We start from the raw sequence: 20,570 nt of genomic DNA on the forward strand, positions 1-20,570 counted from the left end.
CCTCGAGTGTTAGCTCAAGCTATCTTCATGCATGTTCAAAAAATTGACTTGCGTATGTCAAAGCTGTCCAGTCGCTGGGTTTTATTTCATGCTTTAAAAAAATTCTTATGAATTTATTATTCATGAACGGTGCCCAATGGGCAGCAATGTAAAGCAAAGTCATCCAGTTACAGTTATAGAAGAATAGTGTGGGTATTGCCAGTGTAAGCAAACCCCTACTACCCTCACCCTGCCAATGTGTTTTAGATGTTCTGGAGGAAGTAACACTGACAGTGAAAAGGATATTTTATTCTTCATGCCTACTGAATCCTTAACCTTTCTAGTGAGATTGCCATGAAGCATGGCAATTCATGTCAATTATCAGGATAATCTTTCAGCGACCCAGTGGGATCTAGATTGAGAACATCAACTCAGCTCATATAGGCCACCAAAGGGATTTCAGCAGATAATTCTGACCTGAACAGGAGTGGAATCTGTAAGCTAGAAAGTCTGCATCCTGCTGCCAGTCCACTAGGTTTTGTATGGATTTCAGGCACCATTTCATAGTAACTGGAAAAGCAGGGCTTTTGTCAGCAGGTACCAGCACATTTTCCCCTCCACCTGCTTGATTTACACTGTAGTCTCTAAAAAAAAAAAAAACAAAATACAAAAAAATACAAAAATACATTCTGCACATAAGTACCAGCACCTTTTTTCCAGAAAGACAGCTAAGGTTACCAACTGGCTCCGGATTTTCAGAACAAGTTGATCTAGTTCTGCTTTTACTCACCTGTATGAAGGTACTTATAGTCCTTGCTTTTCTTAGGGAATGAAATAGGGAAATCAGAATTAATCCCAGCATGAAATGGGGTAAAACTAGGACTGGATCAACCTGCCTGAAAATCCAGAGCCAGTTAGCAACCCTGAAGACAGCACTGTGGAAAACTACATCCTTGGCTAAGATCAAATGTAAGAGCTGAACCATGAGCTGAGGACTGTTCCTTCTTGGCCTTCTGGCTGAAATTGCAAACTTAAATATAGGAGGGGTTAACGCACTGCCAACTGACCCCAGTGGGGAGAATAAAAAGATGTTAGCTGAAACCGAAGGATTAAACTTCATGTAAAAAGAAAACCCACTCCCTCAGAAATACCTCAGCCATCCTCTAGATGGCAGAGTTGAAATGGAAAAATATTCAAGTTAACTCAGAAAATCCTGAAGAAAATATACATTTGTGGGGGTCCATGCAATAAAGTAGGCTCAGCCTAGCACACAACTTAACGAGCGACTGGACACGATGGACTAACACCCAACGCAATAAGGGGTGGATTTTCAGAGCCCTGCTCGCCTAAATCCGCCCAAAACCGGGCGGATTTAGGCGAGCAGGGCCCTGCGCGCCGTTAAGCCTATTTTACATAGGCCTACCGGCGCGCGCAGAGCCCCGGGACTCGCGTAAGTCCCGGGGTTTTCGGAGGGGGCGTGTCGGGGGCGTGTCAGGGGGCGGGCCTGAACCGCGCTGCGTTTTCGGGGCGTGTCGGGAGCGTTCCGGGGGCGGGCCCGGGGGCGTGGCTACGGCCCGGGGCGGCCCGGGGGCATGGCCGCGCCCTCCGGACCCGCCCCCAGGTCGCGTCCCGGCGCGCAGGAGGCCCGCTGACGCGCGGGGATTTACGCCTCCCGGAGGGAGGCGTAAATCCCCCGACAAAGGTAAGGTGGGGGCTTAGACAGGGCCGGGTGGGTGGGTTAGGTAGGGGAAGGGAGGGGAAGGTGAGGGGAGGGCAAAAGGAAGTTCCCTCCAAGGCCGCTCCGATTTCGGAGCGGCCTCGGAGGGAACGGGGGTAGGCTGCGTGGCTCGGCGCGCGCCAGCTATACAAAATCGATAGCCTTGCGCGCGCCGATCCAGGTTTTTAGCAGATACGCGCGGCTCCGCACGTATCTACTAAAATCCAGCGTACTTTTGTTTGCGCCTGGAGCGCAAACAAAAGTAGGCCTATTCGCGGAGTATGAAAATCCGCCCCTAAGAGGATTAGTGCATCCGAAATGCACGTTCAAATATGTAGCTAATAGCACTCATCACATGTAAATGCCATATAGATGAGACTATTAGCTATTACCTCCCAATGCATAAAATTGCCATGTGTCTGTTGTGCACTTTTTAACACAGAAAATTTAACATCCACCCTGGAGCAGACGCTAAGTCTTGGCACGCATCAAGGGCTCAAATAAAAAGCAAAACATGCTGCTTTTTGTCGTTCTTCCTACTTAATATCATCACATTACAAAGCTGGAGGAAGATCTACTCCTTGTGGTGATTAAGAATTATGCATAGACTGCAGAGTGAAAATAAAAAAACTATTCATGTTTATTTAAAAAAATGTTTCCTGATCTCCTCATTACTTGTTCCAAAACACAGTACCGAAGGTCCAAAAACAAATGCCCTGCTGTTAGACAATGTTCAATCATATGAATTTGTAATTTAATTGTATTCAAGAATTTGCACTGTTCAATAAGTCTGGGTCTTCACTGGACTCGATGGGATAAAATGGACACTCGCATCGAGTGTCCATTTTCGTAACTCGCTAGCAGCACTGTCTCTCGGGTACCCAATGAAGCGCTAGGGACGCACAGTTTCCCCTAACTTGTCCATTTTAGTGCCGCAGCTCGTTAGATTATTGCATCAGGCACCCATGAGAGGTGGCTGTGTGCGCATTAGGAAAATGGATACTCAGATCGTGCATTTACCGTGCGGTTTTAATGCATCAACCCCCATGGTCTTTTGGTGGGGATAAGTGAGCTACTCTTATATTTATAACTTCTAACTCATGCATTCAGGAACTAAAAATGGAAATTCACACTATAAATTCCATCATTCCCCTGTTTTTGTATGCCTTTATGCATTTCAAATTGAATGTCCATTTTTTTTTTTAATTCAAACACTTATGTAATACGGTTATTGACTGATGGTGGAATTAGTGATTGGCCCAGGCCCTTCATATACAAGCCTTATAACATTCTGTTAAAAACGCATTACAAGTTCCAGCGAATGAAATAGTCTTACAGAAAACATTTTAAAGTGTTGACTGACAGGCCAGAGCATTACAGTGATTGCCAGCCTCTGTCATCCCCAATCTGATAGTCGCTGATAATTTTCTACATAGGAAGATCACAAAACCAATTCCCTTTTCACAGTTCCATGAAACTGTTGTGGTCCTGAACGATTGACGCGACTAGTAACACACATCCTCATTTCCCCATGCTCACAGCAGTCCAGTCCTACACCCAGCAGGCACAGCATTATGAAAGCCATATGGCTAGCCAGTTTGCCTTAACTTACTCCAGCAAACCTTATTTTCTTCAGCGTGAATGGTCTAGTGACCTATACTAAGTGCAATGTTGATAGAAATATTCGGGTAAAAAAAAAAAAAAGTTAGATGGTTAAAAAACTACAAATGTTTTCAAATCTGATAATCTGTAGAAATCCTATACATTCTTTAGTCCAAAGATGAAAGCTCCAGTCAGAAGTGAACTGGGCACTACACTGTTGTTTCTGTTCTTCTCGGCCTTCTTCCGTGAAGGTGTTGGAGTAGATTAGTCTTCTCCTTGTGATATCTGGAAACACAAACAAATCCATGTAAAGAACTAAACTGACTTGATGCTCTACTCTAAACTAACTGAAGACAGCCTTAAATTGACCTGACTCATTGGGTGTAGAAAGCTAATAAGGACTATACTGTAGTTTAAGAGTTGCTGAACATCAACTGCAATTCGATGTGAAACGTGCATGACTTTTGTATCCTGTTTTAAATTCATCCTCCCCTGAAAGGCTTTGCTCCTTCTTCTTTCCAATTTAGCTTTCAACAGAATGCATCATAGCCGCCAGCATATCTCCTCTTATGAGTGGGTTGATTGGCATGACCTCCCTGACAGAGCAAGCAGAAGGTTGATCTATCAGTGTTTCTCTTGATGCAGCTTCAGTAGCTCTCCCAGCCTGAGGAATGGATGCTGGACTAGAAATCAAACCTATTTTCTTGATAGTACATTGCTAAAATATAGTTGTATAACCCCCTCAGACAAAGTAGAGGTGCATATTCAATGCCATTTGTCTGGGTAAGTTTGGACTTAGCTATAAAAATGGTGCCATTTGAATATCTGGCCACACTCAGCGGCCGGCAATCATGCAGCTATCTTTTTATCCAACTAAAAGGGGCAGGCTGAGGGTGTTCTGGGATGGAGTCAGCTATCCAGGCAGCTTAGCCGCATAAAAACCGATAAACTTATCCAGGCAACTTCACAACCGCCATGCTGACTATCCAAGCAAATCTGACCAGATAACTTAAGAACATAAGAACATGCCATACTGGGTTAGTCCAAGGGTTCATCAAGCCCAGCATCCTGTTTCCAACAGTGGCCAAACCAGGCCATAAGAACCTGGCAAGCACCCAAAACTAAATCTATTCCATGTTACCGTTGCTAGTAATTGCAGTGGCTATTTTCTAAATCAACTTAATTAATAGCAGGTAATGGACTTCTTCTCCAAGAACTTATCCAATCCTTTTTTAAACACAGCTACACTAACTGCACTAACCACATCCTCTGGCAAAAAATTCCAGAGTTTAATTGTGCGTTGAGTAAAAAAGAACTTTCTCCGATTAGTTTCAAATGTGCCACATGCTAACTTCATGGAGTGCCCCCTAGTCTTTCTATTATCCGAAAGAGTAAATAACCGATTCACATCTACCCGTTCTAGACCTCTCATGATTTTAAACACCCATGTCCAACTTTATCTGGCTACTTTGCAATCCAGCCAGCAGCTGAATATAGACCATGTAATTTTTAAATAAAGTGTAACTTTATTTATAATTTGGGACTTGGAGCTCATTAATACATTTCTTTCCTTTCTGCTTTGCTCCCAAACTAACTTCCTGTTACGTTAAGCAGGGATTAAGATAGCTTGATTCAAATTACCCAGAAGAAATTTCTGAAACCGAGGAGAGCCTAGCTTTCTTTATAGTAATTATTTTTTCTGTTTATGAATATATGGCATTGTTATTTATACCCTTGTAAATAGCATATAACCCTTGATGACTGTCTGCTAGGTTGATGTTCCTCCATTTAAAGTGAATGCTTCACTATAAAATTGTCACTGACAGATCTTCCACTTACTTGGCAATAGTCTTCTGGATCTCCCGCATTTCTTCTTCATTTAGTTTCTGAAGAATTGATTCCAGTATAGGAAGGTTGAATTTTATATACTGAGCTACCTGGTGTGGGAAACACAGAAGAAGGCACTCAATGACAGAGAGTGTGGAAAGTTACTGGACCTGGGCAAGAAACGAAAACATACATACGCACATCACTGCTGACTTCTTCTGCATCTCTGTCCATCAGGAAAAACCTAGCTATCTTCCCCGAGGGGCCTTGCAATATTCTTTCCCACAAAGGATAGTCTGTGCTTTTTAGTCGTTTCTTCTCTGAAAAGCAAAACCAAATCATCGTAAAAACACAGCCATCTGAACTAGCCAAAACCATAGTATTTTGTTTCGGTCCAATTCAGCTGTTTCCTCAACATTTGATTACTTATTATTATTATTATTATTATATCCTACGCAGGCCTAATCAGGAACAGTAAGTACAGTCTCCAAATGATACATTACATGCGGGCCGATTCAGTAAAGTCAGTGGGAGAGCGGGCGAACGTCCGCTCTCCCGGCGCGCACAGGCCACTCACCTGTGCGCGCGATTCAGTATTCAAATGAGGCCCGGCGGTAGAAACGGGCAAAAGGAGTGCCAGCTGTCAGCGGGTTTGACAGCCAATGCTCAATTTTGCCGGTGTCGGTTCTCGAGCCTGCTGACAGCCTCGGGCTCGGAAACCGGATACCAACAAAATTGAGCCTCCGGTTTTCGACCCGACAGCTGCCGGCTGAATTCAAATTTTTTTTTTTTTACCCTTCAGGACCTCCGACTTAATATCGCCATGATATTAAATCAGAGGGTGCACAGAAAAGTAGTTTTTACTGCTTTTCTGTGCACTTTCCCAGTGCCCATAGAAATTAGCGCCTACCTTTGGGTAGGCGCTAATTTCTGAAAGTAAAATGTGTGGCTTGGCTGCACATTTTACTTACTGAATTGCGCGGGAATACCTAATAGGGCCATCAACATGCATTTGCATGTTGAGGGCACTATTAGGTTCGGCGGGTTGGACGCGCGTTTTCCACCCCTTACTGAATAAGGGGTAAAGGAAAACGCACGTCCAATAGCAGGTTAACAGTGCGCTCCGTCGGAGCGCACTGTACTGTATCGGCCTGATAGGTAGGGCAAATTGTTACTTAAATTAACACAAACCACAAGGAGGTCTAAATTCAAAAGCATTTAGACTGAAAAATCAGAAGTTATCTGGCTAAATTAATATTTGGGTACTTAGCTGGCTATATTTCAGTCAGCAATCTTATAATCTGGCTATAATTTAGCTGGATAAATTAGGGGAATTTTGGGTAGGAATTATATTTAGCTGGCTAAGTTATCTGGCTAACTCAGATATTCAGAGCTAGCTGGTAATTTATTCTGCTTACAGGGTCATTTTTCAATTCGTGTTAGGGGTAGAGCACAAAGGAGGCCACACAAAAGTGCGCACTAAGGGGCAGGCACTTTGGTTGCGCTCCTTTGGCACACAATGCCCGGCACGTGGCGTCACAAATGAGTGCCCTGATTTAAAGGGCTTTCCGAGCATCTCCGGCGGATGATGTCAGCGCTGCTCCTGGCCTCCGATTGGCCAGGGGGCACTTGAGGGGCACGGTCTAAGTCGGGCCATGCAGTCTCCGGGTCGGGCGGCAGCGCAGGTTGGTCGGTCGCTCTCTGAGTCATTCGGCAGCATGGCAGCGTGAGCTCTGTGGCGAGACGAAGGAGGGGCTCTTACCCCAACGTTCAGTGCCGACTGCGCGAGCTCCGAAGAAGAAAAAGTATGGGAGGAGCTAGGGAAACAAAGAGGACAAGGCCATGGGAATGGATGAATAGCCCTCAGGATATTGAGGGATATTCTCTGAGTTCCCTCAGGATATTGAGGGAGCTCAGAGATGTTCTGGGAGGGTCCACTGAAGGATCTGTTCAATAGATCCCTGGAAACGGGAGTGGTGCTGTGGGATTGGAGAAGTGTGGTGTGTGGTGGTCCAACTTCACAAGAATGGTAGCAGAGAGGAAGCTGGAAATTACTGGCCAGATGACCTCACCTTGGGGGGGGGGGGGGAAATTAATGGAGATTCTGCTGAAGGAAAGGATAGTGAACCATCTACAATCCGGTGGGTTGCTGGACCGGTGGCAGCATGGATTCATCAAGGGAAGGTCCTATCAGACAAATCTAATTGATTTTTCTGATTGGTTGACTAGAGAATTGGATCGAGGAAGAGCGCTTGGTGTGATCTACTTGGCTTTCAGCAAAGGTTTTGATATGGTCCTTCATAGGAGGCTTATGAATAAAATGAGTGCCAAGGTGGTGGTATGGATTACAAACTGATTGATAGAAGGCAGCGTGTAATGGTAAATGGAAAATACTCTAAACAGAAATTGGTGTTAAGTGAAGTGACATAGGGACCTGTGCTGGGACCAGTTCTGTTCAATATCTTTCTGAGTGACATTGTGGAAGGGATAGAAGGTAAAGATTGTCTGTTTGTGGATGATACTAAAATTTACAACAGAGTGGACACACTTGAAGGAGTAGAGAGCAAGAAAAGTGATTTTAAGAAAGCTTGGTCTAAGATTTGGCAGCTGGAATTCAATGCCAAGAAGTGCAGAGTCATGCATCTGGGTGCAGTAATCCAAAAGAACAGTATGTGATGGGGGGTGAAAGACTGATGTGCATGGACCAAGAGAGGGATCTTTGGTAATAGTGTCTGGTGATAGCTAAAGCCAGAAGAATGCTGGGCTGCATAGAGAGAGGAATAACCAGTAAGAAAAAGGAAGGAATAATGCCTTTGTACAGGTGCTTGGAGATAAAGGCTCTAGAACTGTGTTCAGTTCTGGAGCCCACATCTCAAAAAGGATAGAGACAGAATGGAGGCGGTCCAGAGAAGGGTAATCAAAATGGTGTGGAGTCTGTATTGGAAGACCTATGAGGAGAGGCTGAAAGATCTGAATATATATAACCTGAAAGAGAGTAGATGAGGGGAGCTATAATGCAGACCTTCAGATACTTGAAAGGTTTTAATGATGCATGCACTTTGAACCTTTTCTGTTGGAAAGAAAACAATAGAACTAGGGGTCACAAAATGAAACTCAAGGAGGATGATTCAGAACCAACGTCAGGAAATATTTCTTCATGGAAAGGGTGGTAGATGCCTGGAATGCTCTTCTGGAGGATGTGGTGAAGACAAAAGCAGTCAAATAATTCAAAGGGGCATGTGATAAACACTGTGGATCGCTAAAGGTTAGAGGAAACAATGAGAAAATCGTGCAGGGGTAACTTGCTTGTGTTGCGGTTACTATCCTTAACCAATAAGCCTGCAATTGCAATATTGCTCCCTGCTTAGAAGGCTAGAGGATGGAAATGAAGAATAGCATGCAGGGGAGTAACTTGCTGATGCAGCAGTTACCATCCTTAACAGATGCTCCCCGCTTTTATGGCAGGGGGAAAAGAGGAATTGGATTCAGACAACAACTGAGGACCCAGTCATCTACACTCTGGGATACTGATACACAGACATACGAGGAAAAGCACAGAACTGCTTCTACGGTCAAGTCCTAAATGAAATGAGAGCATACATGGGGTTAACTTGTTGGTGAGGCAGTTACTATCTTTAGCAGAAGCATGGTGATTACTACCTTCAACCAATAAGCCTTGGTGCTTTAAATGCAACTGAAAATTGCTCCCCACTTCAACAGCAGGGGGAAAAGGGGAACTGGATTCAGAGAACAGCCAAGAGGGCCCCAACTTCTACAATCTGAGGAACTGATACACAGACATAAGTGAAAAAGTACAGGATTGCTCTACAACCAATTCCATATGCAAAGCAAGTCAAGCAACACTGTATGAATTTTCAAGAAAGCTCATTACCAAGTAAAAAATGCTACTAGCTGAAATGTTTAAGGATATTATAAGGTTTTGGGGATAACTGCACAGAGCAACAGCTACTGCCCTTAAGAGAAATATCGGAGAAACCTGCACAGAGTGGCAGTTACTACCTTAAGCTTGCTGGGCCGATCGGATAGACCAGGGGTCCCCAACCACCGGTCCGCGGACCGGGATCGGGCCGTGGGAGTTTTTTGCCGGTCTGCGGCGCCACCAAGCACCGGCAGGTGTGTCGCGCGCTCCCGGTCTCTCCCGCAGGTGTGTCGCGCGCTCCCGGTCTCTCTCGCTGCCGCCGGGCTGTCAGCACGTTCAAGCCCAGTGGGAACGGCAGCGGTGCTAGAAAAAGCAGTGGCACCCGCGGCTGGGCCTTTTCTTCTTCCCGCGCCTGCCCCCCCCCCCCCTCGTGACCCGGAACAGGAAGTGATACGCAGTGCGCGGGAAGGAGAAAGAGCCGTACCGCATGATAAAGTAGCAGCGGCGGCTGCAGCATCGGTCCCCGAGCAATTGAAGCAGCCGGTAATCGAGAAAGGAGTCAGCAGCATGAGCCTCCCGCGGCCGATGGGATTCTTCTTTCTTGGCCTGCGGGGGCTGCTGCAGCTCCCATTTGTGCTCCGGGGGAGGGGAGAGGAAGTGAGTGAGAGAAAGAGAGAGAAGCAGCCAGCCAGCCTGTGTGTGATTGACTGGTCAGAGAGCTGATGTGTGTGTGTATGTGAGAGAATGAAAGTGATTGCTCAGGGAGATGACTGATGTGTATGTGAGAGTGTGAGACATTAGTTAGGGAGGTGACTGATGTGTGTGTGAGAGAGAAAAAGCATGGAAGTGAGAAGTCTGGGTATGTGGGAAAGCATGGGCGTAAGAAGCCTGGTGTTGTGGGGGTGAAAGAAAGCATGGGAGTGAGAAACCTGGGTGAGTGTGCATGCATGAGAGAGAGAGACTGCTTGGTAAGGTGACGGTGTGTGTGAGAGAAAAAGACTGGTGTGTGTGAATGTGAGAGAATGTGATTCAGGGAATGAGAAGCCTGTGCACGTGGAGAGTGAGCATGGAAATGAGAGAGACTGGTGTGTGTGTAACAGAGAGAAAGTGATTATGGGAATGAAAAGCCTGTGCACGTGAAGAGTGAGCATGGGAGTGAGAAACCTGGGTGTGTGTGAGACACATCATGGGAGGGAGAAGCCTGTATATCTGAAAGAGAACATGGGAGTGAGAGACTGGTGAGTGTGTGTATGTGTGAGAGAGAGAGAGAAAGTGATTATGGGAATGAGAAGCCTGTGCATGTGGAGAGAACAAGCATGGGAGTGAGAGACTAGTGTGTGTGTGTGTGTGGGGGGGGGGTGTGTGTGAGAGAGAGAGAGAGAGAGAGAGACAGAGACAGAGAAAGTGATTATGAGAGTGAGAAGCCCATATATGTAAGTAGAACATGGGAGTGGGAAGCCTGTGTGTGTGTGTATGGCATGAGAGAAACTGTTTAGGAAGGTGAGTGGTGTGTGTGTGCCAAAGACTGTTTGGGAGATGATTGGTGTGTGAGAGACAGAAACTGGTCATGGGGGCATGACTGGTATTGTGTGTGTGTGAGAGACATGGGCACTAAGGAAGAGGACCATAAGTATAGAGCTTAGCTTCTACTGCTGCTTCTGGTGTGTGCCACGGCCTGCAGGGAAGGGGAGTAGGAGAGCTGCTGGAGGGGGTAAGTAAAGGTAGCTTTTTAAGTTTATTTTTCTTGATTGACTGCCATTTTAATTGTGTGATGTCTGCTTTTTTGAAATATTTTATTGGTGCTTGGAGAATGTTTAATAGTTTTTATGAGTTTTTAATTTTTGGATGTTATTCTGTTCATAGTTATTGTGAAACATTTATTCTGCTTATTAGTATAGTTTTACAATTATTTCTGTGTGGGGATCTAAAGCTGCTTGGCTAGTTCTGTTTTCCTAATAAGAGGTGTATTGGTTTTTAGGACCTGATTTAATATTTGTAGTGTTGCCTTTTCATAGATAGGGTTGCTCCTGTTTTGATTGTATTCCATAATACAGGTGTAACTGTGTGCGGATTAGTTTATGTGCATTATTACAGATCCTGGGAGTATGTTAGGTCGGTTCTGTGTCTGTTACCGAGATGAGATATTTTGCTAGCATGTAAGCGTTTGTATCGGTCTTATTTGTTGTGTTTTCTCAAGAGGACATGCATTGGTGGTAAACTGCTGTCTTTTCATAAGTAGGGCTATTGAGCCTGGAAGTAGAAGGAGTTTGAGTTGCTGTTACTGAGATGTCACCAGAACCAGAATATCTTTTTTGTAGGGTGCGTTGTATGGGGAATGTCATAATTCTGCTTTACATCCATTATTGTGGGTCAGGGGGGTTCCCGTGGATACAAACTGTACTTTTACATCTAGCCCCGTGACGATCATGGGTCAGTGTGCCATGCATGTGAGAACCTATGGTGAGTTGAGTCACATTCACATTATAAATGTCATAATTAAATGATAAGTGTGCACTAAAATCCAACCCCCTCCATAACCCCGCCCCCATATGACCAAAGCCCCGCCGGGCCATGGAAAAATGGTCTTGCTTGAAGCCGGTCCCTGGTGCAAAAAAGGTTGGGGACCACTGGGATAGACCATTTGGTCCTTTTCTGCCATCATTGCTATGTTACTATGTCTTCAGCCAGGAATTCCAGCTGAGAGTTAAAATTGAAGCTGTGAGTAATGTGCTGTGCTAGAAGCAATGTGTTAAAGAAAAAATTATAATTAAACACGAGAGAGTGGAAAGGACTTAGTTGGTGTGAATTCCTCATTATTTTAGCCTCACAGGACTCCAAGTATCTGCATTCTTCAATTTTCAACGACAATTTGGGCCCAATGAGTTTTTTTCTGAGTTGTACAGAAGTACAAAGGAAAAAAAAACCCCATATCCATAAAGACTACACAGTTTTTTGGGTTTGTTTTTTTTTACTTTTCCTAGATGCCCAGTAGCTAAACACAAGTTTAATAGTTTATAACCAATGTACTTTTTTTCCTTGTGCAACTTTATTCTGTGCCTGACTACGTGCATATTATATTGCTCACTGTTATATTGGTATTGTTTCAGTAGTGTTTCACTGTTTATTTCTGTTAACTTGTGCTCTACATATTCCCTTTTCCCCTGTTTTCTTTTGATACTGAAAGTGTTACATGCCAATATTAAACAGCACAGAAATAATTTACATCAATGTATTTATTTATTTATTTAAATTAATTTATATACCGGAGGTTCCTGTATAATATACATATCACCCCGGTTCACAAAGAACAGTAACTATCGCTACAAATAGCGGTTTACATAGAACAGAATAAAAGAAGTTTTACATTGAACAAAAACAAAGTAATAAGTTTTACATTGAAGTCAGCATGTGTAAATTTCTGATTAACAAAGGAAGAAAAAAATAGATCTGAATAACTCGTTGTGGGCTTGAAAAGACTTTTCTTCGTGTTCTTGGCTCTAGGGGAAAGCTTGTTTGAAAAGCCAAGTCTTAAGTTTCCCTTTAAATGTAGAGTGGCATGGTTCTAAACGAAGGTCTGGAGGGAGCGAGTTCCAAAGTGAAGGGCCCGCTGTGGATAATGCACGTTTCCTCAGAACGGATTTCACAGGTTGTGTGATTAGTCTGTTCTGATAGGCGCTTCTGGTTGGTTTCACAGATGTGTGTAATTGAATTTGGAATGTTAGGTTGAGAGGTGCGATGTTGTGTAAGGCCTTATGTATCATCATTAAAGACTTGAACTGGATCCTGTATTTAATTGGAAGCCAGTGGAGATGGTGGAGAATTGGGGTGATATGATCTCTCTTTTTGGCATTTGATAGAATTCTTGCAGAGGCGTTCAGGACCATCTGAAGTGGTTTGATGGTGCATGCTGGAAGGCCTAGGAGGAGAGAGTTACAATAATCCAGCTTTGGGAGTATGATGGCTTGTAAAACCATGCGGAAGTCTCTGTATAGGAGGAGAGGTTTGAGTTTCTTTAATGTTTGAAGTTTAAAGAAACATTCTTTTGTTGTGTTGTTGACGAATTTGTTGAGACTGAGTCTGTTGTCTATGATGACTCCCAGATCTCTAACTTGTTGTGTGGTGGAGAGCCCTGTGGTGACCGGATGTTGATTAGTGTTAGAATGTGAGGAAGGGGTATAGTTTTCCGGAGTTATAATGAGGATTTCAGTTTTGTTTTTATTTAGAACCAAGTTGAGGCTGGTGAGTAGATTGTTGATAGCTGACAGACATTTATTCCAGAATGATATGGCTTTGTATATGGAATCTTCTATAGGGATGAGGATTTGAATATCATCCGCGTATAGGTAATGTCTTAGCTTAAGGTTAGTGAGAAGTTGACAAAGTGGGAGTAGATAAATATTGAAAAGAGTCGGGGAGAGGGATGATCCTTGTGGTACCCCCCTTTTGGATTCGATGGTGTGGGACTCTTTGTTATTTATCTTGACCTTGTATGTTCTGTTCTCCAAAAATGATTTGAACCAGTTAAAAACTACTCCTGTAATGCCAATGTCTATTAGGCGTTGCAGGAGGCATGAGTGGTTAACGGTATCAAACGCTGATGAAAGATCAAGGAGAGCGAGGAGGCAAGGTTGGCCCTTTTCTAGGTTGAAAATGATAGTGTCTGATAATGATGTTAATAATGATTCGGTATTCATAGACTTACGAAAGCCAAATTGGTTTGAGGTGAGGATGTTGTTTTCGTCAAGATATTCTGTAAGTTGTTTGTTTACAACTTTCTCCATAACTCTGGCAATCAACGGGAGGTTTGCTATGGGTCTAAAGTTTGCTGGGTCTGAGGTGGGTAAGTTAGGTTTTTTGAGGAGCGGCTTGAGCATGGCTAACTTGAGTTGGTTCGGGACATGTCCTTGAGAGAAGGAGCAGTTAATAATGTCTGCTAAAGGTTTGGCTATGGTGTTGGAGATCAGACACAGTTTGTTGTATGGAATATGGTCTGATGGATGAGAGGATGGTTTTATCTTCTTGAGAATATTCTCTATTTCTAGAGTGGATGTGAGCTCAAAAGTGTTGAGTAGTGTTAGTGAAGTGTTAGGTTGTTTGACATTTGGGTGCGATGGTTGTTGATCTGTTGGGAGTGGTGGTTGAGCGGTTGAATGAGGTGTTTGTTGAGCGGGTGATTGCGAAGATTGGGGGGTGAGGTTGATTACGTGTTTTGGATGTGTAGATGGTCCCTTGAGGGGAGCTAGAAGTGAAGTGATTTTGTTGTCGAAAAAGTCTGCTAGTTCGTTCGCTTTAGTGAGTGCTTGATCGTCTGGAATGGTCGGTGCCGGGGGTTTTGTGAGGGTTGATACATAGGAGAAAAGAGCTCTTGAATCAAAGATGAGGTGGTGGATTTTTTTGGAGAAGAATATTCTCTTTGTTGTGTTGATGTTGTTTCTGTATGAGTTAAGGCATGATTTGTAGATGAGGAGGGTGGTTGTAGATGGGTTTTTTCGCCAATTTTGTTCCTTGTATCTCAACTCGTGTTTATGATTTTTTAGCTCTGGTGTGAACCAGGGTCTCCTGTTGTCTTTGTTTGGATTGATAGATTTAGTTGTCATGGGGCAAATTTGATCTGCAACCTTTTTAGTGATGTTGGTCCATGATGAAGTTGCTGAGTTTACGTCGGATAGGTCTAGGTGCTCAAGTTCCTTGGCTAGGTGTTCACCGAGTTGGTCTCCTGAGCACTGTTTCCTAAGCGATATAGTTATAGGTTGTGTGGATTGTGGTGGAAGTTCTTTTATTTTTAAAACCGATGATATAATTCGATGGTCTGACCAAGGTATTGGAGTGCAAGTTGGAGTGGTGTGGGTTGTGATACCTTCATTTATAAAGATAAGGTCCAGCGTATGGCCTGCTTTGTGGGTTGGTTCAGTCACTATTTGTCTGAAACCCATATTGTTGAGAGAGGAGAGAAAAGTTTTACAGTTGGTAGAATGAGGTTGGATATCTACATGTAGATTAAAATCTCCCATGAGGATGGTAGGTTTCGTGGAATTTAGGTGTTTTGCTGTAAGTTCTATGATGGAAGATGGGTCAGCTTCCAGTATTCCGGGGGGAGCATAGATTAGGCCGATAGTCAGATGTTTTGAGTTGAATAGGGCAAATTCAATCTTTGATATGTTATTGGAAGTCTGCAAAGTCAGACCCAGCGTTTTTTTGGCTGCGAGGAGAAGTTCACCTCCTCTTTTTTTAGGTCTGGGAATAGAGAGAACATCATAATCCTGTATGGGTAACTGATTTATTAGTGCAGTGTCGGTGGGTTTTAACCAGGTTTCTGTGATAGCACAGATGTCAGGTTTTGTATTGGATAGGTAGTCGTTGAATATATGACTTTTCTTAGCGATCGATTGCGCATTAATCAATGTGAGTGAGAAGAGAGTTAGTCCAAGGAATTGAGTGAGTGGTGTCAGTAAGATGGGCCTGAGCCTCTGTTGACGATTGTGATGGGGGAGGGAAGGGGGCTTTGGTGTTCTCCATTTGGGATTGTGGATGATGGGAATTGTGAGGGGGTGCATGTTGGGATGTAAGTGGCTGAAGTGGAAGACTGTGGGAATTGTTACGGTTAACAGGAGTGCTAGGCGAATGCTGTCTGAAGAGAGCTGGACGAATGTGGTTTGAAGAGTGCTGGGTGGATAATGTTAGAAGAGTGCTGTATGTATGATGGGGTATGTTGGGTGAGTGCAGTCCGGAGAAAGATGTAGCGAGTTTTCCTGTTGTACCCCATTCCAGGAATGGGGCTGGTGAAAAAGGGACCCTGGAAGAGATACCAAATGAAGAAAGGGGAACAAGGGAGCACCCGGTTTATCTACCCTAAGTAGTAATGTACCTACAACCCCTACTCTGTCCATTTCTACCCACGGGTGCAGGTGGGGTTCATTCTTCTGGGGCAGTCACCCGTCCCTTGGCGGCAGTGTATCTATGTAACCTGAGGGGGATGCTACAACAATACAACAAGCATGTTGACTTAGAGGCATTGCTTATAGAGCAACCAAGTCAAACATCTCATTTAATAATGTAAGACACCTCAAACTATCAAATTACATATGAGATTAAAAGAGTGATCATCCACAGTCAATTTAAGAATACAGATTGCATGAATGTAATGATCCCTGCAGGGTAGTCAGTGATAGAATAATAATTCATATCTTTTTTTTTTTCAAGAGAAAAGACCTCAGTTTATCATATATGCAGATCTATAGTAGGAAATAAGCACATTATTCAATGCAGTTGTTTACCTCCAGATGCATGAATAATATAAAGTGCAAATTCATGAGGACTGTTTTCAATCTGAAACAAAGAAAACAATTGATCAAAAATATGCATAGTACTGGAGATTGTAACTTTTGGCTCTTAGAGTTATATTTATTTATTTGTATGTTCTTATATTCCACAACTTCAAAATTATTGTCCAGTATGGATCACAAATAACAAGTCATAATCACACACAACAATACAAGCACAAACAAATCTAATAAATAAAACAATTGAACAATTTCTTATGCATTAGCCTAGTATTCAATTTTTGAACAGCAATGTGAGATGAGCCTGTGACATGGTCCAAAGCAGAGTGGACTGAGTAAACCAGCCCTGTGGGCAGACAACCTTCCTGCACATGGTGACAGAGTAATAGACTAAAGGAAATAACTATCTAACCTGATGATTTCTCAAATCAACATCTTATATTATTCAAAATTTATTGTGGTATGACCTTCATATATGGCATCATCGTAAATGTGCTACATATAAAACACAATTTTTAACTCTGCATTCTTTCAGCTAAGTGTTTCGTTAAAGCATTTTAACAAGCATTGAAACATTGAAGCAAAGTGAAGTGAAACTATAAGAAAAAAATAATACAAGAAGAGACGTTTTGAAAGTTAAATTTATTAGTGGTGTAATTTCACATTTTTTACAAAATCATGTTTGAATTATTTTTTCAATCACATGAAAATTATAATGACCAATGATTATAAACAACGGCAGAGTTAAAAATTGTGTTATATATGTAGCACAGTTACGATGATGCCATATATGAAGGTCATGCTACAATACATTTTGAATAATATAAGATATTGATTTGAGAAATCATCAGGTTAGATAGGTATTTCCTTTAAAACCCACGGTGACATATGGGTTGACAGAGTAATATATACATTTCTTTGTCCAGCGCTTAATAATATAACGAAAAAGAAGAAAATATTAAGGAGATGCAGCTGGTGTGCTGGCATCAAAGGCATGGAATAAATAAAGTCTATGGTCCACTCAGACTTCTGGTGAAAATGTTTTCTCCATCATGGTGTGTAAAGCACCTACTTTAATGCAATGCATCCAATGAATACATGTTAGTCTAGTCAATTTTCAGGTTGTCTCAGTTGAAGTATTTATTTATCTGTTTGTTTGTTTAGCAAACTTATTAACATGGGCACTTGGGACATCCTTGGCTTCCCTCTCATGCTCCCATCCCCACAAAAACACATAATACACCACTGAATGGACTGAATGTCATAAACTGCAAGGCCGCAATTTATTGCGGCCTGGCATATTGTTATCTATATTTAAACCCCTGCTTCTTTTCTCTGATCCAAGTTATATTACTCCCTTGTTTTATTGTAACTGCATTCCTTAGCCTTCTCTTGTTTAATGTTTTTTACTACCATTACTGTTATTTTATTATTATTACTTAGATCAATGTTATTTATTGCCTTTTTGTTCCCTATCTACTTGTTAATTGTAAACCGACATGATGCGATATTTATCGCGAATGCCGGTATAGAAAAACTTAAAATAAATAAATAAAATAAATAAATAAATAAATAAATTGCCTGGTGAAACAGACATATAACCCAAGCCCAGAATACTATTTTAACAAGCATCCACCAAGTTGTCGAATACCAACCCCCTCTTCCCCCCCCCTCCCCGCCCCCAACCTCATACTGACTAATTTGTTAGCTTTCCAAATTTCTGTTAACATTTGTCTGACTTTTCATCCTGGCCATGTGGATGGCAGTATCCATTCACACTATACTCTTCCCCAAAACACATGGAATTTCTATCTATAGAGATTCTACAGTACATTTTGTCTCCTGCAGAACTTTTATCCTGTTTGACTATGTCATCCTTAACATATAGTGCCACCCCTCCATCAACTGGACCTCACCTATCATTTCAATATAATTTGAGCATAGTGGCCCATTGGTTATCCTCTTTCTACCAGCTCTCTAAGGGGGTCATTTTCAATAGCTTTCGCACATGAAAAGTCCTTTTTTGCGTGCGATAGGGTGATCGGGGCGGAGTCGGCCCTGGAAGAGGAGTCGGGGCGGCACCAGGGCCGACAGTGCGGAGACATCGCTTGCGGCGAAAGGTAAGGACCCCTATCACTGCCAGTTTCACAGTGGTGCGATGGCTGCCGGCTTTTGCAGGCCCGCCCCCAGCTTCGCCCCCCAGTACCACGCGATTCACTATTCACTTAGACAGGAGCCCAGCCTCCCAACCTTCAGGAAGAGACTTAAGACCTGGCTGTTTAAAAAAGCTTTCCCGGACACCGATTAATTCTATTCAGCCAGATTCTACCACTTCCACATGTAAAAATGTTATTACTAATGTAAATACCTATACCTAATGTTATTCTCTCCCTTTTCTTCTCTCCTCCCAGTTCTATTACCTTGTTATTTGTAACTGCTTCCTTCTACACAAATAGGTTATTGAATTGTTCACAGTACACCCCTGTTATATGTAAACCGGCATGATGTGTTTGCAACATGAATGCCGGTATATAAAAATTTTAAATAAATAAATAAATAAATATTCTCTGTGAGGCCTAAGATGGCTGCTATATTCTACATCTTCATTCAGTGCCAGACATTCCAAGTCTCCAATCTTATTTTTTAGACTTCACATACAGGCAATACAAACTATGCTTTTTAATTGTATTCATAACTTGCCTAGTAGATGAAAAGGGATAATTTATCTCTGTATGCTTTTTATTTAAACACACTTGGGCTACCTCTGCCTCTATCACAACCTCTCTATTGGGATATTCTATCTTTCCTGTATATCCGGTATCCTTTGAAGTTATGTTGTGTCCCACGGCCGTGGCAGGCCATGACCGCGATCCCCTACCTCGTCTGTGGTGGCGACCCACCGCGGCAGCCTCAGGGGAAACCCCTGACCGAGTACTTGGTGCCCCGGCGCAGGTCCCCGGCCTGACCATCAGAGGGAGAGCTGTCCCTGCTCTGCCCCCGTGCTGTCTCTGCAGTTGTTCCTCCACGGAGGAAATCAAAGATGGCCACCGCCATCTTTAGGCGCAAGGCCTTGCCCCCTTCACTACTTTAAAGGGACCTGATCTCTTTAACAACCTCACCTGTCCTGGATCAGCCTGAGCAGAGAAAGTATATAAGGGAGCTTCCTCTGCTCATTCTCTGACTTGGCAACGTCCACCAGCGTTGTCTGGTCTGTTTACCTCGGTGAGTTCTTGAGCTTGGATCCATGTTCCTGTTTCGGCTTGGTCTTCCCGGTTCCTGACTTTGGATTGGCTTCGGTACTTCTCTGGTGTGTGACTCGGATTGGCAAGCAGTAATTCTCTGGTGTGACCTCGGCCTGGTAAGCGACGACTCTCTGGCACCTGATCTTGGACCCCTCCTGGACTCCGTCTCCAAGGGCCCGCCTAAGTCCTAGAGGTCTGGGTCCCTACGGGCTCCTCCTGGAGGGACCGCAGACTTCCAGGGTGAAGCTCCAGTCAGCCCTTGCACCGATACCGTGACTCCTCGGGGTCCACCTAAGTCCCAGCGGTCTGGGTCCCTACGCGCTCCTCCTGGGGGGACCACAGACTTCCAGGGGTGAAGATTCAGCTCCTCTTCTAGTCTCTTCATCTGTCTGCAGTCGTCTCCGCCTCCAGAGCCGAGGGTCAACTGCACTCCTCTTCTGTTCTGCCTCGCCACCCGACGAGAGAACCTACGGAACCTCCACAAGGTATTCCATCCTCTCATCGGCCCAAGGGTCCACAAGCCTGAACTTAACAGATTGCCAAGTCTATGGACCCAGCGGAGGTATCTGCCCGCCAGGCCATTCCTGGAATGGCCCAATGCCTAAAGGATCAACAACAGACCCTCGACGCCCTGGTCTCTGCGGTACAAGGACTGACCCAACGCCTCGAGACATTAGGGCCCTGAAACCCTACATTGCCGTCCCCACCTGGGGCTCAAGGAGGTCGCCCTACCCAGCCACACACCGTCCAGGGCTCCTGGGATGACAGGGGTCAGTAACGCCCACTCAACTCCCGGCACCCTCTCGATACGCCAGAGATGCGAAGTTGTGTCAAGGATTCCTCAGCCACTGCCAGGTCCGTTTCTCCTTGTTGCCTGCTCAGTTCCCCAGTGACCTGGTCAAAACCAGCTACATTATGTCCTTACTCGACGGAAAGCCCCTGATATGGGCCTCTCATCTGTGGGAGAGTAGGGATCCCGTTTTCAAAGATTTAAGTCAGTTTCTGTCCACATTTTGACAGACTTTTGACGAACCTGTCCGCAA

General features: G+C 43.8%; 1 protein-coding gene across 3 annotated transcripts in view; it reads right to left on the reverse strand.

Annotated features, from left to right (window-relative positions):
* Positions 1 to 2,312: 2,312 nt before the first annotated feature.
* The window catches only part of RASSF6 (Ras association domain family member 6), a 94,930-nt gene continuing 76,672 nt past the window's right edge, over positions 2,313 to 20,570 (reverse strand). For all 3 annotated transcript variants that reach the window (XM_029598852.1, XM_029598842.1, XM_029598859.1), the window contains 4 exons: positions 16,280 to 16,331; positions 5,327 to 5,445; positions 5,138 to 5,235; positions 2,313 to 3,583 (listed from right to left, as the gene is read on the reverse strand). In XM_029598852.1, the coding sequence (XP_029454712.1) occupies positions 3,508 to 3,583; positions 5,138 to 5,235; positions 5,327 to 5,445; positions 16,280 to 16,331 (345 nt within the window). In that variant the 3' untranslated portion in view covers positions 2,313 to 3,507. The remainder of the gene's footprint in view (positions 3,584 to 5,137; positions 5,236 to 5,326; positions 5,446 to 16,279; positions 16,332 to 20,570) is intronic.

Source organism: Rhinatrema bivittatum, chromosome 1, assembly GCF_901001135.1.
Source record: "Rhinatrema bivittatum chromosome 1, aRhiBiv1.1, whole genome shotgun sequence".
Lineage (NCBI taxonomy): Eukaryota > Metazoa > Chordata > Amphibia > Gymnophiona > Rhinatrematidae > Rhinatrema > Rhinatrema bivittatum.